General features: G+C 41.5%; 1 protein-coding gene and 1 long non-coding RNA gene across 4 annotated transcripts in view; both read left to right on the top strand.

Moving 5' to 3' along the window:
• The window catches only part of plxnb1b (plexin b1b), a 195,492-nt gene extending 190,379 nt beyond the window's left edge, over nt 1–5,113 (top strand). For 2 of the 3 annotated variants that reach the window (XM_031277173.2, XM_031277172.2), the window contains 5 exons: nt 2,128–2,275; nt 2,573–2,637; nt 2,992–3,067; nt 3,154–3,228; nt 4,564–5,113. In XM_031277173.2, the coding sequence (XP_031133033.1) occupies nt 2,128–2,275; nt 2,573–2,637; nt 2,992–3,067; nt 3,154–3,228; nt 4,564–4,668 (469 nt within the window). In that variant the 3' untranslated portion in view covers nt 4,669–5,113. The remainder of the gene's footprint in view (nt 1–2,127; nt 2,276–2,572; nt 2,638–2,991; nt 3,068–3,153; nt 3,229–4,563) is intronic. The other variant, XM_036001850.1, reaches the window with a different exon arrangement.
• A 142-nt stretch (nt 5,114–5,255) lies between these two features.
• Nucleotides 5,256–25,988, top strand: LOC116034489. Its single transcript, XR_004101112.2, has 3 exons — nt 5,256–6,102; nt 8,283–8,480; nt 25,978–25,988. It is a non-coding gene; the product is annotated as an uncharacterized LOC116034489 (long non-coding RNA).

Raw genomic sequence — 25,988 nt, 5'->3', positions numbered from 1 at the left:
AAATACTAAACAAATACAAATACAGTAAAGTGACCGGAATTAGGGGTGAAATGTCCAGCATTGAGCTACATAATAGTTTGCTAGGAGTTAGCTGGTCTCTCACAGAGATCTCATTTGTAGCCCTGTTTTTACCTGATACTTTCATAAAAGTACAAACACAGTGAGAGGTATATACATGCTTAAACTTAATTTAAAACATGGTTAACCTGAAGCAGGACGGAGTCATGACTTATAACACCAAAGCAAGGCTTCTAGCTCAGGCTAGCTAGCGTTAGCAAATTACCTTCAAAGTTGCAAAGAAATGACGAAACGTAAAATTTGAAGCCTTTATTTAATTTGCTACATGGTGTTGTACTGGATGGCCGGACGACCCTCCGTATATCATTAACAGATACTTTAGGCAACTCCAGCAAACACCTTGTAAACTTCATCTTTGCCATCATAACAGTCTACTGTCACTGTCTAATGTTTTCTTCCGGTAACCGGGAATGTCCAAACATCCTTACGCCAATGCGTGCATAGAGCTGTGAAGTTTGCCGGTGTTCGCGCAAGCGTAGAACTGATCAGGCAGTGCACAGAATGGATTTTACAGGCGGTACGGATCGGGTACTGACAAAGGAATAAGATTTATACACACTTTTAATTTCCGAGTTCCAGCTACATCAAAGAAAATCGGATAACGAGATTGTTTTTCGTTTTCCGTTTTTTAATATCAAAACAAAAAACGAATAATGGGTTGTTTTCCGTTTTTTGTTTTCCTATTTACTAATGGTAATTGGGAAACTGGCCATTTTTCGTTTTTGTTTTTTTCCTTTCAAAACGAAAATCCGTTGGCCACCAAATACACGGACCATCTAGCTAGGCTACCCTTTGCTGCACCTTTACTTATCATCAAGCTGCCATACTTCCTCGTAACACATCCTGCTGCTGCAGGCTGCAGGCATGATGGAGAAAGACAGCAGCAACACAATTCTGAATGCCGCTTTTTATTTTCCAAAACTCCCGGACGGCTCAGTAGACAAGTCGAAAGCCATATGCACATTGTGTAAAGCCGAATTAAAATATCACCGAAGCACGTCAAGCTTGAGCTGCCACCTACGAGCTAAGCATAGTAGTACAGTTAACGTGACTCAGGTTGATGCTAGCAGACTCAGGCAAAGCACTATTTTGGAGAGTGCTACTTGCCGACCTTGTGGATGAAACCAAATCCCAAAAAATTACTACAGCTCTTGCAAAATGGGTGCCAACTAACTGCAGACCTGTCAGCATCGTAGAAGACTCGGGTCTTAAAGACGTACTATGGTTGGCATGTTCTGAATTGTGCAATAATGACAGATTCACACATTTTTCTTTTGTTTACAGTAAATAAATAATAAACAAATACAAATCTTAAAGTCAAGTTCATAAAGCAACTTTCTTTGCATTCATTTGATGCAAAATAATAGAATTTTAATCATGTGATAAAACACGCGATTATCCATCCATCCATCCATCCATCCATCTTCTTCCGCTTATCCGGTAACGGGTCGCGGGGGTAGCAGCTCCAGCAGGGGACCCCAAACTTCCCTTTCCCGAGCCACATTAACCAGCTCCGACTGGGGGATCCCGAGGCGTTCCCAGGCCAGGTTGGAGATATAATCCCTCCACCTAGTCCTGGGTCTTCCCCGAGGCCTCCTCCCAGCTGGACGTGCCTGGAACACCTCCCTAGGGAGGCGCCCAGGGGGCATCCTTACCAGATGCCCGAACCACCTCAACTGGCTCCTTTCGACGCGAAGGAGCAGCGGCTCTACTCCGAGCTCCTCACGGATGACTGAGCTTCTCACCCTATCTCTAAGGGAGACGCCAGCCACCCTCCTGAGGAAACCCATTTCGGCCGCTTGTACCCTGGATCTCGTTCTTTCGGTCATGACACGCGATTAACTATAGAAATTCAGCGATTAATCGCAATTAAGAAAAAATGAATCGTTTGACAGCCCTAGTTAAAAGTGTTTTGTCTGAAAATATATTAGATCTGCTTTACCTCAGGACCACAATTGTATTTAATGTTTAAAATAATGAATTTAAACCACTTCAAAGATTGATGCAAGCTGGATCTTGAAACAACAATAACTTCCTCTGTTTCTCTAGTCTCCCTCTGCGTTTCTGGATCAATATTGTGAAGAACCCTCAGTTTATCTTTGATGTCCAGGCATCGGACCACGTGGATGCCGTGCTTTCTGTCATTGCCCAGACCTTCATGGACTCCTGCACCATCGCTGAGCACAAGCTGGGACGGGTGAGGCTGGATGGGGGAGGAAGCCAGTAGAAGCTTCAGGCACATTAGAACTGATTCAAAACACTTTCCATTATATGTTTTGTTATTTTAAATAGTTGTGTGTGGTTTTCAGTCTACAGTCACAATTGAAACTGAACACAAATGATGAAAGGCAAGAAGATGCTTCAAAGGGCTCTAAATGATGTTTCAGTTGCAGGTGGCGACTTTACAGCAGTCAGAAATAGTTGACATTCAGACAGCAGCCTCCTGTTCCTCCTTCTCTCTTTGCTTCTCATTCCCTCTTTTCTTTGTCAACAGGACTCTCCCATTAACAAGCTGCTGTATGCCCGAGACATCCCCCGCTACAAGCAGATGGTAGAAAGGTTGGTTGGGATTAAAACTTATTCTAAAACAGCTCCTTGGCTAATATGACTAACAATTCACACCAAATATAATTTATGCATTGGAATTTAATTATTTAATATGAATTGCTCTATAATATAATAAATCTAATGATTTTATCAAAAATTCTGTTTGGCTAAATTTTCTCTACATTTATAAAAGATTTATTTTTTAGTATGAAATCAGCTTTCATCAGCTTATTAAAATAACAGCGTCTTTATTGATTTTTCACTCACAAAATGTTATACTAATAAATAGTCTAATACTAATAAATACTCCCATTGATCATAATTGCATTAATAATATTAATGTTATTATTATAATCATTATTGCAGGTACTATGCTGACATCCGGCAGACCATCTCAGCCAGTGACCAGGAGATGAACTCTGCTCTGGCTGAACTGTCCAGGGTGAGTGCAGCCAAACCTCAGAGCCCACAGTACAGAGACATGCAGATACAGAGGTCCACATCTCACCTCAATGCTTTGTGTTTCAGAACTACTCTGGAGAGCTGAACTACCTGGTCGCACTGCACGAGCTTTACAAGTACATCAACAAATACTATGACCAGGTGTGTATATCACTCAGTCGGACTCAACAGTAGAGATGTACAGTATATCATGACACAATATAAAGATGTGATGATGTGCACAGTGAAGTTGTAAAATGGATAAAAAATATAAAAGTAGGTTGTTCTTCTGACTTTAGTCGTATAACACATTGTGACACTGTGGCAGACATTTAAAACATGTAATTGCAAAGGTCTTTGGTTGCCTTTTGTAATGTGACCGACCAATCATGAAGTTGTTAGATTTTCACAGCCAGGATGAATGTACGAATAATACTTATTCAGTGGTGGGGTTCGTGTCTCAACAAGAATGGAATTGATTTTTAGTTTTACTCTTAGTTAATGTGTTATTTTTGCAGTTTGGTTAGGTTTAGGAAAGAAAATTGGCTGCAAATAGTGTTGTTGTTTGCTTCTGTAGCCTAAGTCAGTTGCATACGCAAAAAAATGCAACAGGCCTGCGGCGAAAAGTTGAGACCGACTCAACTTTTAGAGAAACACAACCCCACGTCACGCTGCGGTGACCAATCATGTAACCGGTGATCAGACTTGTCAGTCAGTTTTGAGGCGCTGTGAGAGTCCCGTACAGTAAACAGGAAACATCACTGTCTCTATCGCTGCCACAAGAAAGTTTTAAAACACAAGCACAAGTTTGTGTAACAGCTGAATGTTTGCCAAACAACAAAGCACAGTTGATCTGTCTCGCTCATCTCTTTTCTTTCACTCTTTCCCCGTAAAAGTAAGCTGCCTTTAAATGCAGTTGGTACCTTATAGTTTATATCCACAACATGTTTTGAAGCAAATTTGGATCGTGCAACAAGGCAGGCCTGCTTGGTTCTTTCAGGGAATGATTGTAAAGATTTACAAAGAATATGTTTACGGTGTTGGCCCACTTCAACCCCTGGTGTTTTTGCTAAATGTAAGTTATGTAAACTCCCTCAGCCATTCCTGTCGGAAACAGGCCTCTTCCTCGTTTTTCAACAAAAATTTAAAATTTTCATCAAATTTGCAGGTTGCACATGTGCGAATAGTTGTAAAAAATACTTGCCTTGTCTTAAAAAATGGTTGGTTGCAGTCTGGAGCCCTGCTTGCATTTGTTTCGGAAGCCTTTCCACCTTCTGTGCTTTTTTTTTGAATCAGAAAAAACAAACGGGAAATACAACTACTACTTTTTTCCGTCAGTTTTAGAAGATTGGTAATGGTGGTTTATGTGTTTCTTTCAGTATTTCTGCTTATGGGAATGGTACAACTTATTTGTGTGTTTGTCACATCTCTTTTCCTCCTCTTAACCTCTCTCTCTCTCTCTCTCCACCCATCCTTGTGCCATCTTCTTCTCATCAGATCATCACAGCGCTGGAGGAGGACCCCACAGCCCAGAAAATGCAGCTCGGCTACAGACTGCAGCAGATCGCAGCCGCTGTGGAGAATAAAGTCACGGACTTGTGACAGAGGAAACACCCATCAGAGCTACAGCAATCGAGGAGGCAAAGAGTGGGACACTTAAACCCTGCAGGTTGAACTGAAAAGCAGAAAGCAACCGACAGACAAATTGGAAGACAGTACCAACCTTTGTTTTAGGAAGAAGGTTTGGAGTCAAGGAGCTGTGAGTTTTTTAAGAAACTTTTCAGAAGTATCGGAAGATTCAGCTTAGCATTGAAGTTCACATCCCAGCACCTTCAGTCCTTTGTTGGTGTTGGCTGAGGATGCATCAGTGACTTTAGTCTGAGCTCTCTGTAGAAGCAGGGCACTGAACAAATCTGGACAAAGAAAGTGTAAAAGACACCAGTCAGGCCTGCTGTCCCTCTATTAACTTTATAAAGAGACATTTGGAGGAAGAACATTGTGTTTTATCCAGGGTACAAAATTAGTGTCTGGTAGATTTGCTTTCTCACCAGCCAAAAAAACAATAGTAATCTATTGAGTGTCTGGTAAAATTTGAACAGTCACTAGCCATTTGGATGGTGGACAAAAAAGTTAATTTTGCACCCTGGTTTATTCGCTACAGAACAGTGCTGGACTTAAAACTTAATCTTATAAAGCAGCTGTTCCACAGTCAGCTGATCTGACTAAAGACTGATTACATTTTCCCTTGAGTGAATTTTATAAACCGGTACCTTTTTATGCCTTGTGTGCTTTTCGCTGCTGTCTAGTCAGAAGTTATTTCTGCGTGCGTGCGTGTGTGATCCATTTTTCCCTGGTTGTCAATCTACATCTTGTATTGTCACATTTCTGGTTTCTAGTACAAAGTATTGAAATAAGTGGTTATTATATTTTAGACGTTAAGACATTCACAAAACAGTGATCTGAAATGTCTCTGAATGTTTAAGAATGAAACCTTGATCACAACATTGTTCATAACCCCTTTACACAAAGCCAATCGCTAAGAGTTTAATAAGTCACTGCCACTCTCTACCTCAGCCTACAGTGCTGCATCAGATACTCTTCAGATATTTTTTCAGTGATGTTGTTCGCAACACTACTATGTACATGTTAACCAGCTACAACTACCAGTACAGTAGCACAGCAAAGATCTGGCCTAACTCCAGCTGGACTCAATTGTAGCAGTAGGCCTACAAACACATTTTCTTTCCTGTGTGATTGGAAATCAGAGCATGCTTGTTTTAAGGTACTTAAACCCCAACTGAGTGACAGTTTACTCTGTTTTTGTTTCTTGCTTTTAAACTTATTCATGCAGATTTGTCTATAGTGTACAAATCATGGGAAAGATGTTAGAGGAAAAGAAAAACTCCTTCCATAAAAAAACTCCATGAAATGGATTCTTAGTGTGCACCACAGTGTTTTATTGTGTAAGTCAGTCATATGTCTATTTTGTATATTTTTAACATTCCTTTTGGGATCAATACAAAGTAATCATTGTGGGTGGAACGGTACATGTATTCGTTTTGAACCGAAACGATACGGGCGTCTCGGTCCGGTCCATGAATTTACACGCAGAATACACGGTATAAAAATAAATAAAACTTGCGTGCAAATTAATTAAAGCAGCCATATTATGCTCATTTTCAGGTTCATAATTGTATTTTAAGGTTGTACCAGAATAGGTTTACATGGTTTAATTTTCAAAAAACACCATATTTTTGTTGTACTGCAGTGCTCTCTCTCACTGCTGCAGATCCTCTTTTCAGCTGGTCTCTGTTTTAGCTACAGAGTGAGACCTCTTTTCTTCTTCTTCTTCTGTACTATCTTTGATTACACTTGCACATGCCCAGTAGCTCAGATGTAGATCATGTCAGCTAGCTAGCTCCATAGACAGTAAAAGACAGGCTGTTTCTACAACTTTGGTCAGTTACAAGGCAGGATTAGCTGGGAGACTTCTAAATGAGGGCGCACATGTAAGTAGTTCTTTTGTAAATTATGGTGAACTTGTGTGTGTTGTAGCAGTGCTTTGCTATTGAGAACGAGGTAGCATGCTAGCGTTAGCATTAGCGTTAGCATGCTAACGAGCTAATGGTTGCGGTTAGCCTGCTCGTTTCGGCTTGTGACGTCACAAGCCGTGCCGATTTTGAACAGCTCACCCAGAGACTGAAAGCAGGACACGTTCAGAAACTGTATCTCACTCTAAACAGCATGGATGGATTTTTTTCAAAGTTTGTATGTGTGTGGAAGCACCAGAGACACAACATAACACCCCAAATCCCAGAAAAAGTGATTTTTTCATAATATGGGCACTTTAATGTAATGCGGAACTACTGTTAGACACGCGTTCCTTAGGGACACCTAATCTGTAGCCCTGCCCTTAGCTCGGAAGCTCCCGAGCTCTGCCTACATGTTGAGTCAGTAATACATCTGTCGGTACACGATCCGTTCTGCCTGCACGATCCGTTCTGCACATGCGCAAGATAATACTGTTTTACCGAGGATACGACCTGCACGATCTGTTCCACGCTAGCCTATGGCTAGCCTCCACCGGGAAGTTAACGTTAGTTTAGCTAACAGATAATTCGGCTAACCGCTAGCTGACAGCTAGATTCAGTCTAAAATAACGTTAACTCAAACGTAATGGGAAAAGCAGGCTACAGCTAAATTAAGACTTCACAGTAATAACAAAGACAAGTATTGAGTGATTGTATTTTAAATGAGCACAAGTAAAGTAGAACTGACGTAACAGCTGTTATATATGTTAGGTGTTTGTTATATATGTCAACGTTTATTTTCAAGTTTTATTTTGAGGGTCTTTTAAAGTTATTACATGCTGTCTCAGCTAGCAGTTAGCCGAATTAGCTAGCTGTTAGCTAAACTAACGTTAGCTTGCCTGTGGAGGCTAACGGCAGACCGCTACAATCAGCTAGCGGTTAGCCGAATTAGCTGTTAGCTAAACTAACGTTAGCTTGGCTGTCGACCGGAAGCGTGGAACAGATCGTGCAGTGTCGTAAATCCTCGTACAACCGCGCATGCGCAAACATTTTGCGCATGTGCAGAACGGATCGTGTACCGACAACATCCATGGAGTCAGTCAGTCCAGTGAGTCCACATGAAGCAAACTAGTCCCTCCCATATACAACCAAACACGGACGTAGCTGTATCCCTTCTCGCCTCGACCACAAATGGTCTCCAGGTCCGTTTGCTCCGGTATTAGCTGTAAGCTCCGCCGTTAGCTCTTAGCTCCGCCGTTAGCTGTTAGCTTCGCTGTTTGCTGCTAGCTCCGCTGTTAGCGTGTGAAGCTAACGCCACAATTTGCCAACTGCTCTGTGTAACCGAAGCTGCTCTTTTAACACCCCTGCTCTGTGCATTCACATATGAGAGCAGCGCTTGTCTCCCATATCACACTACTAGCTGATTGTCTTATTTTGTTTACAAGTTACAGATGGAGTCTGGAGATGATGCAGGGTAGGCCTACTTATTGTGTACTGTTTACATCTTACTTTACACACTTCAAGCTGTTACAGCTAGCTCAGTGGACAGTCTGAGACATGCACAATAAAAAAATTTGCCTTCTGCATTTTTGTCTTGCTTTTCCCTCCATTGTACCGAACCGAACCGTGATGCCTGAACCGAGGTATGAACCGAACTGTGACTTCTGTGTACCGTTCCACCCCTAGTAATCATGGTTCACCTTGTTCCACTCCAAGCTGAGGTGATGGTACGTGTTTTTTGGTATCGACATCATGGTTGGTATACAGTTGTATTGAACACAAGGTATTGCTTCATGTGCTGAAGCTGTGTATGACATTTTATTTTTGTCAAGTTGATACAGATTATGCATTGATTATACTACTACTGGTTCAGAAGGTATATTTGTGCTCTGAAATCAACAGTGTCACAAGATCAGAGACATTATGAGCTCATGTTTGCTGATGTTCTCATTTAAAGGTGGAATCTCTGATTTTAATCAAATAGGCTACACTTTTTGTCAAATTCAGCAAATATCTCCTCACAGTCTGTTTGCTGTCCGTCCATACACAGTCCTGCTCTGTGAATGGGAAACAAGCAAAACAACACTGTGTTGGTGCTGGTGCACAGGACGTGGGAAAGGCCATGATGTACACTCACCTAAAGGATTATTAGGAACACCCTACTAATACCGTGTTTGACCCCCTTTTGCCTTCAGAACTGCCTTAATTCTTCGTGGCATTGATTCAACAAGGTGCTGGAAGCATTCTGTAGAAATGTTGGCCCATATTGATAGGATAGCATCTTGCAATTGGAGATTTGTGGGATGCACATCCAGGGCACGAAGCTCCCATTCCACCACATCCCAAAGATGTTCTATTGGGTTGAGATCTGGTGACTGCTGGGGCCATTTTAGTACAGTGAACTCATTGCCATGTTCAAGAAACCAATTTGAAATGATTCAAGCTTTGTGACATGGTGCATTATCCTGCTGGAAGTAGCCATCAGAGGATGGGTATATGGTGGTCATAAAAGGATGGACATGGTCAGAACAATGCTTAGGTAGGCTGTGGCATTTAAACAATGCCCAATTGGTACTAAGAGGCCTAAAGTGTGCCAAGAAAACATTCCCCACACCATTACACCACCACCAGCCTGCACAGTGGTAACAAGGCATGACGGATCCATGTTCTCAGTCTGTTTACGCCAAATTCTGACTCTACCATCTGAATGTCGCAACAGAAATCGAGACCAGGCAACATTTTTACAGTCTTCAACTGTCCAATTTTGGTGAGCTCGTGCAAATTGTAGCCTCATTTTCCTATTTTTAGTGGAGATGAGTGGTACCCGGTGGGGTCTTCTGCTGGTGTAGCCCATCCTACTCAAGCTTGTTTGTGTTGTGGCTTCACAAATGCTTTGCTGCATACCTCGGTTGTAACGAGTGGTTATTTGAGTCAAAGTTGATCTTCTATCAGCTGGAATCAGTCGGCCCATTCTCCTCTGACCTCTAGCATCAACAAGGCATTTTCGCCCACAGGACTGCAGCATACTAGATGTTTTTCCTTTTTTAGACCATTCTTTGTAAACCCTAGAAATGGTTGTGCGTGAAAATCCCAGTAACTGAGCAGATTGTGAAATACTCACACCAGGCCGTCTGGCATCAACAACCATGCCACGCTCAAAGTTGCTTAGATCACCTTTCGTTCCCATTCTGACATTCAGTTTGGAGTTCAGGAGATGGACGACACCCCTAAATGCATTGAAGCAGCTGCCATGTGATTGGTTGATTAGATAATTGCATTAACGAGAAATCTTACAGGTGTTCCTAATAATCCTTTAGGTGAGTGTATAAAGAGAAAGGTAGTGATGGTAAATCTGGCACATGAAGGAGCACTGACGGGAGTGGGTTATTTGTTTGGGTGTAGAGTTAAAAAATAAACGTCTTTCTCCAGAAACAAAGACTCCACCTTTAAATGACAAAGACTGAGATGGCTTCCTAGGGGTTAGTAGGGCTGGGTGTCGAACTCTGTTTCCCTTTTTAAATAGTGTCCCCCATAGCACTGCCCTCTGTGGTTAGGGCTGAATTTCAGTTAATATTTAGGTTATGGCTAGGCACTGCAGAGATAACTGGTTGGGTTCAGGTGAACAAAAGGGGAAACCCAGATCCACAAAGATACTGACTTTGTGCCAACTTTGATACTTGAGTTCGTCAATACTCAAGTCAGTGCTTTAGAAACAGTATAGTCTCTACTTTAAAAGTAATGAGGTTTTATACCCAGCCCTAGTCATCAGTGACCAAAAAAGATGAGTGTTGAAGAGTGTCAGCTGAGCGTAATGCCTAATATGTGTCATTCCCAGGTCCAGGCTCAGCATATCCGAATGTAGCCCGTAGGTTTATTACTACATTACCTAACACATACAAGCAACTAATGACTCATATGAACAGATGGTTTGTTCTGTCACACACTGTCAGTTTAGATAGTGGTGAAAGTTCAGTGATGATAAAGACAAGCCATTTGAGGGAAAACTATAACTGTTATTAGGCTGTATAAATTTGGCAATGTAGAGCAGGCTCTGCAAGGAGCAGTTTTAAGGGTGTTTCTTATTCTTATTTTGTGTGTTAATATCATTGTACATATTGATTTAAAATGTAACTAGTGATTTACCTGTTTAATAAGAGAATTGATGCTAATTATCACAGATACTGATGTAATAAAGTATTCTTAAAATTATTTGTTGTGTTTTTCTTTTGAAACACTCACTTGAATCCCTCAAGATGTACATATGTACGTGTCTGAGTGTATCAGGGCTGCAGGGCTGCAGTAATAACGTACAGGATGCCTCTGATGGTAAATTATCCGGGGCCAGATCTGGTGCTATGCGTGTTCATGATGCCGGGATCACCATGGAGATCAGGAGGCAGAGTCAATACCTGTTTAACAAATATATGGAATTATCGTTACTAAACTGCAACAGTATAAAAGCGTAAATACATTCTCACCTGTTCACAGGTTCAAAATATTGGAAGGGATTGTCATTGTGGGTTTAAAGGTCCAATATGTAATATATTTACTGTAATACATCCAAAAATGACCCCAATGCGTCATCAGATATAAAGGAAACATGCTAAGTTGAAATAGCCTACTATCTTTTCTGACAGCAATGCTAATACCAGTATTTTCTCCTTTTGAAATTTCAGTTCCGTGACGGAATTTCTGTTTGTGTTTTGGCCTGTTTGTTGTTATCAACTGCCCAGTTTGATAGCCAGGCCGGGTTGCCAGATATACCTGTAAAAACGTAAACCCAGCGCGCTGCAGCTATAAGGTTAGTACAGCCATAAAAGCAGCAAACAAACGAACAGGATCAACGGAGATTGATTTTACCCAACAAAAAAACCGGCATGTTTCTAATAATTGCATGACCAGATAACAAACCCGTCTGGGTAAATACTGGATATGTAGGCTATTTGAAAGATGGAGACAGCTTAGAGCCCAAAAGGACGCAGAGTTGGCTAATTTCCTCCTGAACAGGTAAGCGTTAGCTTCAGGCTAATTTATCACAGCTACTAGGGACGGGCATTTTATGTCATTTCAACATTTGTGTAGCTACTCACGTTGAATTATATAGCTAGAGTACCCGAGTTGGTTACTCGCAAAAACATTTGAGACACGACCAGTGAAGTGATCCCGACTGGTCCTGGCTAACGCCGCCATGCTAACGTTACCGGAGGACCAGGGACCTATTCCATCAAACAGGCTAAAGGCAAAGCCAAGCTTAAATGGCCAAGTCTGGCTAATATGAGTGAGAGTTCGGTTCCATCAAAGAGGCTGAGATTAGCCCCAACTCAGTAACCATGGAAACTATGACTCTGGCTAAGCCTCAACCATGGCTAAGCCAGCCTCAACCCTGTTCCACCAAGGTGGCTAATGTGAATGCCAGCCAAGTAACCATGGTAACTTATGCTGCCGGGCAAACCTGGTCTGTAGCAGGCTAAAAGTGAAGCTTAGCACCATCTATGATCAAAGAATGTCCAATAGACAGAAACAGAGTCACACAACTGTCATGGAATGATAAAATAATATGTAAAACATAAAATATATAATATTTTGTTTTTATTATTTATACTAATAATCATATATTATCTATAAGTACATTAAAGAACATTATCACGAAAATAAAATATAAAAAATAAGACACAAATAAATACAAAATTAAACTAATTAGCAAACAAAATATAATAAAAGGAAATTGAGGCATTGAAAATAAAGGATTGAATATGTACACCAAACCAATTAGATGTAAATGCCCTCCAATCTCCACCCCCACACACCCTCCTTGCCTCCTATTGGCTGGCAAAGCCAAAGCCAATTGAGGTCAATTGACAAAGGCCAAGACATTTAAGCAGTGCATTCAAGAGAGGGAGAGGGACACAGAGAGACAAAGAGAAAGAGAGATTGAGTGAGACATTCCAACATGGCATGCCCATTCATTGACAACCCAGTGAATGAAGAGGCCCGGATAATTCAACGGGCCTTCCGACCACCACCAGCACCAAGGGTCTTCCAGGACAGGACCAACCCGTTTACCCACACAGATGCGTACCTGTGGGAGAGGTACCGGTTCAGCAGGCAAAGCATTGTGTATTTATGCAGTTTGATTGAACCACACATTATGAGGGTCACTCGCCGCAGCCAGTCTCTGACCACTGTGCAGTCAGTCTGTATTGCACTGCGGTTCTTTGCCAGCGGTACATTTCTCTACAGTGTTGGTGATGCTGAGAAGTTAAGCAAGGCAACTGTTTGCAGAGAGGTAACAATTATATGTACTCTATTCATTTGTGAGTATCACATGAGGGTGTCCATGATGTCATATTGTCATAGGCCATGACTAATTGGAAACAGAGACAGATGGCAATGAAGTAATATACTTATTTAAATAAAGTAATTTCCATAGTTATCTTTCATATTTATACATTAAACATGACACAGAGCAAACACATTACAGGTAAGAGCAGTCTACCTGGCCCTGAAGCAGTTCCTTAACATCTACATCACCTTCCCTGGCCATCATGACCCACAGCGGATCAAGGAGACATTCTATGCAATTGCAGGTTTGTGACATTCAAATGCATTTGATGGAAAGTGTAAAGTGGCCCACAGGTTGATGATGTTGTAACTTCATTTTTCCACATAGGCTTCCCCAATGTCCTTGGCTGCATTGATTGCAGCCATGTGAGAATTGTGGCCCCATCCGGACCAGTGGAAAGAGATTATGTGGACCGGAGAAATCACCACAGTCTGAATGTACAGGTATGTAGCCTACTACTGAAGCCATGATTGTCCCAACAGTAGTCTCAAGCATAACTGATTGTTACCCTACATGCTGACAGATGATCTGTGATGCCAATTATTTAATCACAAACATCGAGGCAAAATGGCCTGGGGGGGTACATGATGCCAGAATCTTCAGGTCAAGCTCAGTGGCACAGAGGCTTGCTCAAAGTAAGAGAATATCTTAAAATTAACATTCATTATGTTTCAATGTGTCATGTCACGTACATGACATTCATTCCTTTCTCACCCTGCAGGGGAGTTTGAAGGTATCCTCCTTGGAGACAGGGGTTATCCCTGTCTTCCTTACCTTTTAACGCCATACAGCGATCCAGGGACTGAGGCAGAGGAGGCCTTTAACGGTGCCCTCAATTCCACCAGGGCACGAATTGAGATGGTTTTTGGCAAACTAAAGTCCAGGTTCAGCCTCATATTCAGATAATAGCCTTCAAACTACAATACTGCCCAGACAACCCTACAGTTTCAAATGTCTTTTTGCTCCAATACCTACAGGTTCCAGTGTCTGAAATACCTATGTAATGAGTACAGCAAAGTTAAACGCAGTTGGTCATAGGTGGGTTGGTGAACTGTCAGACTTCCGTTTTGACATCAGATACCGGCCCGGAAAGTCAAATGTGGACGCGGACACTCTGTCTCGCCTCCCCCTGGATATGGAGACCTACCAGATGACTTGCACAGAGGAGTTCTCAGATGAGGCAGTGCGGACAACATGGGATGGAAGTCACACAGCTAAATGCAAAGATGTGGCCTGGGTGGCAGCACTCAACACCTCCTCCCCAGACCATCACCAAGAGCCATATTCTGACCTGCCAACGATCAGCCATGATGATCTTGTAAAAGCACAAAGAGAGGACCAAGCAATAAACCGGATAATCGAATTAAAGGTGTCAAACACCAAATTGACAGATGAAATACGGAAAACTGTAAGTGGGGCCGCTCAAAAGTTGTTTCATGAGTGGAGCAGGCTACATCAGGAAAATGGCCTCCTTTATCGAAGAACGAATGGACGGAAGCAGTTGGTTCTCCCTTCCAAATACAGACCACTAGCTATGAAATACCTACACAATGAGATGGGCCATGTTGGCACAGAGAGAGTACTTCACCTTGCTAGAGAGAGATTCTACTGGCCTTTTATGGCAAAAGAAATAGAGGATTATGTCACACGAAAATGCCCATGCATTAAAGCCAAGAAACCTGTCGCACACGTTCGTGCTCCTATGGGTAGCATTACATCTAGCTTCCCTTTAGAACTGGTGTGCATTGATTACTTACACTTGGAAGCCAGTTGTGGAGGGTATGAATATATTTTGGTAGTGATTGACCACTTCACCAGATTTGCTCAGGCATATCCCACAAAGAACAAGAGCGGAAAAACAGCTGCCGAGCGTATTTTCAGTGACTTCATACCCCGATTTGGATATCCATCCAAACTACCTCACGACCAGGGCCGTGAATTTGAAAATAAGTTATTCGAAACATTGCAACAACTGTCTGGAGTTGGTCACTCGAGAACATCACCCTACCACCCACAGGGAAACCCCGCTGAGCGGTTGAACCGCACCATACTTCAGATGCTGAGGACATTGACTGAAAGCGAGAAACTGCGGTGGAAGGATCACCTCCCGCATGTTATACACGCTTACAACTGTACCAGACATGAATCCACGGGCTACTCACCCTTTTTCCTCCTCTACGGCCGTCATCCACATCTTCCTGTTGACTTGCTGTTTGGGTTCAGAGAAGAAAAGGAACCATACTCACCCAGAGGATATGCCGAAAAGTGGGCTGGGAGAATGTCAGAAGCCTACCAGATTGCTAGTGAGAATAGCAAAAAGTCCAGTGCAAGAGGGAAAGTAACTTATGACAGGAAAGTCAAGGGAATGGTGCTGCAACCAGGAGCCCGGGTTCTGGTCAGGAATCTCAGTGAACGTGGAGGCCCAGGCAAATTAAGATCATACTGGGAGAAGACCGTTTACAAGGTCAAAAAGCAGCTTTCTGATAGTCCAGTGTACATTGTCTGTTCTGAAACCGGAGACCAGGGAAAAACCAGAACACTGCACCGTAATCTCCTATTGCTGGTAAATGATCTACCTGTTGAAATCATCTCACTTCCGGAAAAGAAGCAAAAACATAAACAAAGACGAGAAAAACAGACAGACATACAAAAGGGAAGAGATGAGAGCGACAACTCGGATTCAGATGATGACTGTGCCTCAGGTTACTGGTTGAGGATACCGGCAACAAGAACAGACAAGAGACCGCTTACCCTGCATGAACAACTGACTCTGCCTCAGAGAAATCCTACCCGTACCTCGGTAACAGATCCAGCTGCTCCAGAACCTGTAGGGATGGAAAGCCATACTGTACCTGAACACTTACCAGACCATGTCCTGTTACCTACACAAGATGAAACTGAACAAAGCATTGATGAAAATCTACCTGACCCCCCCAGGCCCGAAGAAGAACATGGAGCCAATGGGCAATCGGACTCAGATACTGAAAGCGGACCCTTGACTCCTACTGTTGAGCACAACCAGACGGAGGTTAGAAGGTCTGTACGTGACAGACGACCACGTAGATTCCTCACATATGACTCATTCGGTGAGCCGTCAGTGGAGTCACATGCTAACATCCATTCAGTTTCTATTCACACAGATCCATGCTCACCTGCTGCAGTTGCTACTGAGCACACTTCATCTCCACACTCACTTGTTCCATACGTGCTGCCTTGCATACCGCACCCACGCCATATCATATACACCCAGGCACTGTACATGCCATATATTTACCCTATGCAGGCTGCATACATTCCCCCTGTTGTGCTTCTAAGGTGCACTCCCAGGTGAGGACTTCTTCACTGTAATAGATAGTAATAACTTCACAGACACAGTAAGTTAAACACACAATAGGCTTCAGCTGAAGGAGAACAACACTTCTTTTTACAGGCTCCGCAGCCTGCCCTATCCAAGTGAGTTCTGGTCTCTCTTCCTCTTACCGCCCTTTTTATTGGGGTTCAAACACACACACATACATTATAGGCTACACCCATATGTTGAGGCTCGGGTCAAAAGGGCACGACATGTTCTTTAACCTACTTCAAACCAGTTTTATGATACTTCCCTGCTCGGACCCCCTGTTGCTACATCCTGTTGTAGATGAAGAGAAGAGATATGTGTGCATGCAATTAAGTGAGAGCAACATATAGGAACTGAAGAATATATAATAAAACTGAAGTATATAAGAATATTTGATGTATTATATTCCACAATTCCCCCTTTTGAACTCTACTAGAGTTCAACCAACTCAGAGGAAAGAGATCAAGGAAACAAGATAGAAAATAGAGAATCCACATCTAGGTAATAAACATTTCATAATATTTTGTAAAATCATTCTTTGATGATAAGCTAGTTAAGAGTTGATTATAGTTCATCTGCCCATCCTGATTCAATAAGGTTTCACACATCACTTCTAATGAGAATAAGGTCAACATATCAAACATTTGTTTCAATAAAGCATGTCAACAAAGCGAAAAACAACCTGAAAAGAAAAAGTTCAAACACCCCCTTTTTGACTCACCTAAGTGAGTCAACAACATTCACCTTATCTGCATCGCAACTCCATTAACAATAAGGATACAGATAACAGTTACTAGTACCTTAAGGCACATTAGTCCTTTCAATGCTATAGGAATGCAAGCTTAACTTTTCTCCGAACGGTCTTCTAGTCTCAAGTTCCTTATAACAGCACCGCTTTATAAGTAAGGTTACAACCCTCTATGCTTGGACCCCGTTCAGAAAACTCATGCAATTTTCAGCTAGATAGAGTAGTATACAATGTAAAACATGAATAACACACGATGATGCGATAAGAAGGTATTATTGGCGCTCGGTGGTAGCTTGGCACGCTACATGTAGGAGAGAAAGCGCTTATTTCACCTCTCTCTCAGGTGATTCTCTTCTTCAGGTCACAGGGGTAGACTACCCTGGACCTTGTTGGACACTGGAGAGGATTATTCTGCCTCTTTTTCCCTAGTGTCTGGCGGAGAGCCCTCCGCACTGGCAGCCAGATCCCTGGCTACTTCTTTGGTGGAGCGCCCTGGCTCCTGTGTGGCAGCACACTGGCTCCAGTGGTACCACTGTTTACCTTTCCCTCCGAGTTGCACTGCGTGGGAGGTTCGTGCAGTCACTCTAAATGGCCCCAACCACCGAGGTGCAGACCACTTCCTTTTGATTACTTTCAACAACACCCACTCGGCGTCAGGCGCTGGTTTTGGTTCTGCGTCCTGGTTTACCGCAGCTACCTGTCTAGAAAACAGAGAGACTGTGCCTTGTAGCTGGCGAAAAAAAACTTTATGAGAGATGGTAGTGGAGGGAGAGTCAGTGAGTGGAAGTTGTGACCATGGTCCTGGAAAACACCTCCCTGTTTGTAGTTCATATGGAGAGAATCCTGTCCTGCTGTTAACAGACATTCTAACTGACATGAGAGCTAGAGGCAGGGCTTGCACCCATTTCATTCCTGTTTTGCTGCAGATTTTGGCAATTTTGTTTTTTAGGGTCAAATTCATTCTTTCCACCTTACCCTGAGACTGTGGATGATACACTGAGCCAAACTTGTGTTTTAGTCCCAGCATGTCTTCCACTTTTTGCAGGTCCTTGTTCCTGAAATGTGAGCCATTGTCTGATTTCACTCGTTCAGGGAAGCCATGTTGGGGAATGTACTGATTGATCAGGAACTTTATTACTGTTTGGGCATCTTCGTGTTTTGCTGGGACAGCTTCTGGCCATCCTGTGTACGTGTCCACACATACTAACATATACCTGCAGCCCTGTACTTTGTCAATCATGTCAGTATAATCAATCACAATTTCTTTTCCCGCCATGGTTTCTAGGGGATAGTGTCCCCCTTCTGGTTTTACTGCTGACCTGGGGTTAAATGCTTGGCACTCTGTGCAGGTCTTGGTGACCTGTTCAACCATGGGTTTCATAAATGGATGCCACCAGTGTTGTAGATTTCTTAGCATCTGGCTAACCCCTACATGTCCTACCCCATGAGCCTCTTCCAAGGCTGTTTCCCTCGCCCCTGGGGGCAGAATGGGTCTGCCATCTGGGCCTCGCCACAGTCCTTCATTTTGTGTGGCTCCCCGGCTTTTCCACACTGTTTTTTCTTGAGGGGATGCTAGTGCTTGTAATTCAATGATTGTTTCTCTGTTAAGCTCAGCTCTTTTCTCTAGGTCTGTGGTTACCACCAGTTGATGTGCATGATATCCTGCTGCGGTTTTTGCAGCACAGTCGGCTGCTTCATTTCCTTTGCTCACGCCGTCTTGGGTGTTGCTATGACCTTTGCACTTGACTATTGCTACCTTGGCTGGTAGGAGGATTGCTTTTGCTAGCCTTCTCATTTCCTCCTCATGTTTGATAGGTTTTCCTCCCGCTGTTAAAAACCCAGCCCTCTGCCATTGTGGTAGTTCAAGGTGAGCTGCCCCTATTGCATAAGCTGAATCAGAGTAGATGGTCACTAGTTGTCCTTCCCCTATCTCCAAAGCTCTAATGAGGGCTTTTACCTCTGCTCTTTGTGCTGATTGTGCGCCCTGCATCCTTTCTGCCTCTAGCGTTTTCACTTCCTCTCCTGTGTCCTCTACTACTGCGTATGCTGCTTTCAGTCCCTCTGTCTCATGTCTGAAGCAGCACCCATCTGTGAATAGCACTCTTCCTTCCTCTAATGGTTGTGCAGCTAGGTCAGGCCTGACTTTTTCCACTTTCCTGGTTTTGTCCTCACACTCATGTGGTTCCCCTTCCCCCATTTGATCTGCCATATTGATGCCTTCATGTGTAAAAGTTAAGTTCGGGGCCTGTAAGACTTTGCTGATTCTTCTTTGTCTGGTTGGGGTGAGCGAGAACATGGCTGAGTTGACGAAGGACACTATGCTGTGAGAGGTCAGTATTATCAGTAGCGGTCTGTGGGTTACTAGGACGTTGAACACCCTTAATTTTAGAAGTATTCAATGCAGAAGAATGGTCTGCTTACCTTATTTTATGGCGCCAGATGTTCAACGTGACTTTTCACCCTTGGACCGAACTTTTGTCAATCAAGTCGAAGAAACCTCTTTCCTACAAATCCCGGATGAGCCCCCAATTGTTGTGCTTCTAAGGTGCACTCCCAGGTGAGGACTTCTTCACTGTAATAGATAGTAATAACTTCACAGACACAGTAAGTTAAACACACAATAGGCTTCAGCTGAAGGAGAACAACACTTCTTTTTACAGGCTCCGCAGCCTGCCCTATCCAAGTGAGTTCTGGTCTCTCTTCCTCTTACCGCCCTTTTTATTGGGGTTCAAACACACACACATACATTATAGGCTACACCCATATGTTGAGGCTCGGGTCAAAAGGGCACGACATGTTCTTTAACCTACTTCAAACCAGTTTTATGATACTTCCCTGCTCGGACCCCCTGTTGCTACATCCTGTTGTAGATGAAGAGAAGAGATATGTGTGCATGCAATTAAGTGAGAGCAACATATAGGAACTGAAGTATATATAATAAAACTGAAGTATATAAGAATATTTGATGTATTATATTCCACACCCCGCAGAGGCTTGGCTGTTAAGTAGTGTTTTAAGTACCTGAGGTTTCTCTACATAATGCAAAATGTTGTGAGTTTAAAGGGGGCATGAGCCAATTTTAATTGAAAATGTCGGGAACCATTTTTGTCTGTCGGGATGAATGTGATACTCACAAAAAGGGTTTTGTGATACAAAGGTATATTTGTTTTTTTTTAAGAGTTTATTGTTTTGCTTTGAAGATGGATTTTCATATTTTTGGGTACTTTAATTTATAGTTTGATCATTTAAAAGTAAGGAGAAAAATAAGCTAATCCATATTGCGCCAGTAGGTGGCAGTAGTAGCTTTTCACAGCATCTGGTATACTTTGGGAGTGTCGTACGTGAGTTCATAATCCAGTTGAATGGAGAAAGAACAACACGTCGTTGTGTCTCACTTCTTGATGTGTACTTTTTCCTGCTGTTACAGGTTAGTTTCCACCACATAAAACAATACAGACATTTATAAGCTGGTCCTAGTTATAAGCAATATGGTATCGGCACACTAATGTGCTGCTAATTAAGTTGAAAGTAACGGCAACCTTGCATGTCCCGTAATGGCGTCATGTCTATTTTCCCCGTTTAGCTACATGGTTTTGTTTTCTACTGTGTTTTATCTGTCAGTGACTTCTGGACATTGTTAAAATAAGAGTCAATGTGTAGCAGCTTATTGTTGCAGCGGAATGTGTATTAGGTTTTAGTTGTTTACCACGCTAATCACTGCTATTTCTGTTCCGGCTACAGTAGCTTGAGCTAACGGGTTAGCCTATTGTTCTTGTAGCATTTGCTGTTTAGTCATTCGCGCCAGCGCCGTTTCAATACGGGCTTACTAGGTTTTTCTTGCTTGTGTATTTGGGCCTCGGAGTTACTCTATGTTAGGCAGTTAGTAGGTAAATGTTTTACTATTGAAATGTGTTGATCGATCTCAGATGTAAACTCAGTCTCTTCTGTTATAAATAGTAATAAATACTAAGAGAAATGGTGAAAGTATTCACATTAGACACCTTAATGAGAAGGTTGATGTGTTACTGTACTGTATATTACATTTGTAGTTTCAATGAAGGTATAATATACAAAGACAGACATATATGTTTTGTGTAGAAAAGGTTTGTATTTTGTATATCAATGATGAATGAGTATGTTTTGTAGCTATGTAATAGATGCAAATTGATCTATGTACCGCTACATTCTCTTGTAAAAAGCTATATCTGGTTTTGACCAGTGCATTTATGCAAACATAATATAACAGAAAGAAGAGTATTCATGTGAGAAATAAACATAATCCAGTTGAATGGAGAAAGAACAACACGTCGTTGTGTCTCACTTCTTGATGTGTACTTTTTCCTGCTGTTACAGGATTATTACAATAACCTGCTAACGGGTGCCAAGCCGGTACCCGTTACAATAGCAACAGTCCTCTGAGAGACCTTGGGTTCCGGAAGTAAATTTCCCATTCATTTCTCCCATTGACGTCTGGAAAAATCCGTATATAAAGAGTTTTAGACCATGCCTTAGGCTAACCAGATGGTACGTGACTCATAAGCATACAACGTATCATTAAACAGAAAATCCCAAAAAAGTAAAAGGTACAAGACTGTGTACATATTGTCATCTCAGAGCGAAGGAACTACTCATCCCATAAACCACCACGCACCACTGAATAAAGGAAGCTACGTTAGTTTAGCTAACAGCTAATTCAGCTAACTGCTATTAAGACAGCATGTAATAACTTTAAAAGACCCTCAAAATAAAACCTGAAAATAACCGTTAACATATATAACGGCTGTTACGTCAGCTGTAGACGGCTTTACCCAGTGTTAAGTTTGAGTTAACGTTATTTTAGACTGAATCAAACTGTCAGCTAGCGGTTAGTCAAATTAGCTGTTAGCTAAACTAATGTTAGCTTCCCGGCAGAGGCTAACGTCAGAAGCGTGGAACAGATCGTGATTCGTGCAGTGTCGTAAATCCTCGTGACGGAGCGTGCAGGCAGCAGAGATCGGGTACTGACACCCCCCCCTCTGTGGGATTGTGGGATTGTTCAGGATTGTGGGTAATGAAGTACTTATCCAAGACATCGCAAATAAAAGACATTTATCTCAAAACAAGGGTAGTGCCCCATGATTTGTGGTGTCTATATGAGCATATACAATCGCTGAGTCATGTCGGCATGCTGGTTTTAAGTCTATCAACGATGGTTATGATTTTATGGCTTATACCCCAATTTGTCAATGGAGAAATTGCATTGTATTTTTACTTCCGGAACCCACTGTGGGCGGGACTGTTGAGCTCTATTACTCCACAGCACAGCGGAGTAGCTAACGTTTAGGGCTGCAACTAACGATTATTTTAATAATTGATTAATCTGTCGATTATTTTTTCGATTAATCGGATAAAAAAACAAAAAAGCATTAATTTACTAACTCAACTCAATACATACTTACATACTTGTTGTTTTAGTTAATAGTTGTGTAAAGGTAAGTAACCAAAGAGCAGATACAGAACGAACACACACACACACACACACACACACGTTCACTTGAAGCTTATTTATTAAATTATTACCATCATTGTAGTAAGTGCAAGTTAAGTTCATTTGTACACCACATTTAAACACAGCTTAAGATGCCCAAGTGCTATAAAAGAACTTTAAAATGAAATTAAAAAGTAAAACACACACAAATATATTTGTCAACAATAACTGATATGGGACAAAGCAAATAATATATACATGACAATAGATTGAAAAATGAATGGGCCAAAAAAGGCGAGTGCATAAAAACGTGTCTTTAGTCTTGCAAATCATTCCACCCCTGCTTTACTACTGTTATTAACGAGCTAACGCTAGCTTGTCAAGCTGGATAACGAGTAAACGCCACACCAGCCAAGAGGTCCTAGCTGCAGGCCTCCACTGTGAGGTAGCCACCGCCGCACGCTCCACTGTCAGGACAAAAAAATGCACGGGATACATTTCAAAATAAAATCGCAAATGCACTTCCGGTTGAATTGCTTTCCTCACAAATGCATTAATTAGTAAACAATATGACGTAAAATCTATCAATTCCTTGTCTATAGTATATATCGTTTTTATTTATATAGTAAACTTTTGTTTTGTTTGTCATTTTTGTTCTGTGTTTTCCTTTTATGTTGCGCATGAGCCCCAACGTGGGCATTTTGATTTATTCTGTCCAAATCTAGGACAAAAAGCCATCCATAACCTGTATTAACTCAAAGAAAAAAATAAAGCTTTTGATTTGGACAATTGAAGCATTAGCCTTTGTCTTTTCAAAACACTTCTCATTAATGATTGCCATATATGTAGACTAATATACACTGCGTAACTTTACAACTTAGTCATTATGAAAAACAAACGGTGGGTGATATGACGGGGCTCAATTGTCTTTGTGGCCTACTATAAAGCTGAGGATCTTGAAAAGAGGAGGTAAAATAGTTGATCAATGAAAACAATGTAGGGCAGGAATAACATTGGTCAGTGCACAAATTCTCTTTTAAGTTATTACTCATATTCATAAGCCAACATCTCATAAGATGTCATAGGCCTATACATTTTGTGTACTATACCGTATATACAGTACTTGCTGCCTTTTCATTATCATTTAACTGACTATCAGTTTTTTTTTTCAATTTTTCTGTTGTATTATTCTGTATTTTTATTCTTACCCACCATAAATTTCATTTTCGGTTCTATGTTTATGCTAATTATGTTCTTGTGCTGCTGGAACACCTAAGTACCACTAGATAAAACCCTAACTCTTGATATCTACAGTATAATCCAAGTGAATTATTAGGTGATCAATGAGAAAAACATAAAAACACACCAAGTCACAACATGATCAAATGTTCTGTAGCCCTTTATTCTCGAACACAAACTCACTCATCTGTGTGACATTCACAATAGGCCAAATTATTTCTTTTGTCCATTATTTCCTCACAGAATTTCCACATGTCCTCAGTGCTGTAAAATGTGAATTTGAAGGGCTCCAGGATTGATTCATTTCATGGTCATCCACTTGATCCTCCCATACTGCAGAGCTGTCTCAGCCTGATTCTCCTTCCCCATGTACAGAACATCAGACAGGTCCACTTTGGCAGAGAACAGTTGTTGGCCTCAACCCACTCTGCTGCATGTCTGCAATCGCGAAGAATGCGATCTTCAACCGAGTCCTATGGAAAAGTCGGATGTACCATAGCTGCTGCACCAACAGTATCTGACCAATAGATACTGCTGGTAAAGCTTACCCCTTCCACTGGTGTGTCCACGTCGGCAGGTCTGACTGAGACCTCAGCCTGCTGCTCTTCTTCCTGAAAATATATAGATAAGCAAAATGACCAGTTGTAATATTCAAAACACAAGCTCCAAAAAGAAGAAGATCCCATCAGTGCCCTCCTCTAATATGTCCACCTAGACATATTAGAGAGCTCAACAAATGTTAATTTTCCAATCATGCATTATCTAGACACTTTATTTTTAAACTGCAGACAGCAGGTCTGACCTTAACTTGTGAATGGCATATTCTTTAAAGCGACCCCACAATTGCAGTACAATTGGAAAAAAGATTGGTAGGTAAAAAAAAATAAATAGGGAAATGGAAATGCTGGTTTCTGACCTGAAACAAAAGAAACACTCAAACAAAATTAAAATCTGACCTCAGTTATGTTATCCACCTTCCTTTTCATCAGCCTAAACAATGGTGGCACCTCACAGGAGGGCTTTTGATGCATCTGTCCAGTGGGTGAACAGCTTTCCATGGCTCAAAAAATGATTAAACAATAGAAATAAATAAAAATTTCTTGTAACAATTTCAAGTCACTCAAATATCAAAATCTTTGCGGTCTCACCTTCCAAGGTCAAAATTTTCCAAAAGGATGATACACCACCACTGTCGCAAAAGTGGCATGTCCATCTGAAAAATGAAGATTTAAAAAAAAAAAAATAAAAAAAATAAACTCACACTATGTCATAATAAATGTTTTGTTGTTGTAATTTCGAGCTTACTTTGATTGCATGAATCAACTTACAATAGAAAAGTCATAGGGAGCATCCAGTGTGGTGTAAAGGGCATTCTAGGAATAAAACATAGTAATTTTAATTTAATGCTGATTTCTTTAACGCACACAGAATTACACAAATAATTAATATATAACAAATAATGTCTGCTACTATCAACATGAAGATGGCACAGTCGATCCCGTACGGTTGTCGTGGAAAACCCTAGATATCAGAAAGAAGTCAATTATGTAATTATTGTTTTACAGTATTAAAGTATTCAACTATTAATATACATACATTATATATTATACATAATTTATACTCTGTGGTGGCAAAATTATGTTTAAGCATGATTCTTTATATTTTTGTCTTATTTCTGTTTTAATTTGTCTCACAATGCTGAGGGTTTTTTTCTTCTCTTATTCTCACATGTTGAAAGTAAGAGTCACCAAGTCTGGGAACGTAATATGTACGCTGAACAGATAGGGACTACAAGGTCACCTTAAACTATCTGTTATTTCTGCCTGGATAGTTGAGACTTCTCACATAGTTGAGATAAACGGGATGTCTAAACTTTGGGGTAGAAAGTGGTACAGAGGGGAAGAAGTGAGGTGGCTCCTGAATGTCTGACTATGTTTGATTGTAAGAAATGTGTGAGTCATGTTTAGAAAGAGGGGCATGCCTTTTCTGTCTCACTGAAGATGCATATAAACTGTTTTCTCTCATTCGTCGAATACACTTTCCCACTGTGCTGTTGTACTTGTGAAACCGTGTTCCTATATTTGCAAATATAAATAAATACTCAAAGACTAAACTTTGGATTCATTCTCAGTAACTTAGTTTCATTTCTTGTGTTTCTAATCTACCCTCCTGCTGTTAATAAGAAAACTTCCACTACAACTCTTACCTGCATTTGTAATCCAGTTTTCTCTGTCCAGTTGCCAGGATTTAGTGAC

The sequence above is a fragment of the Sander lucioperca genome, chromosome 6, assembly GCF_008315115.2.
Source record: "Sander lucioperca isolate FBNREF2018 chromosome 6, SLUC_FBN_1.2, whole genome shotgun sequence".
In the NCBI taxonomy this organism is placed as follows: domain Eukaryota; kingdom Metazoa; phylum Chordata; class Actinopteri; order Perciformes; family Percidae; genus Sander; species Sander lucioperca.
The sequence above is the reverse complement of the archived record's forward strand: the minus strand, read 5'-3'. Positions and strand labels throughout refer to the sequence as shown.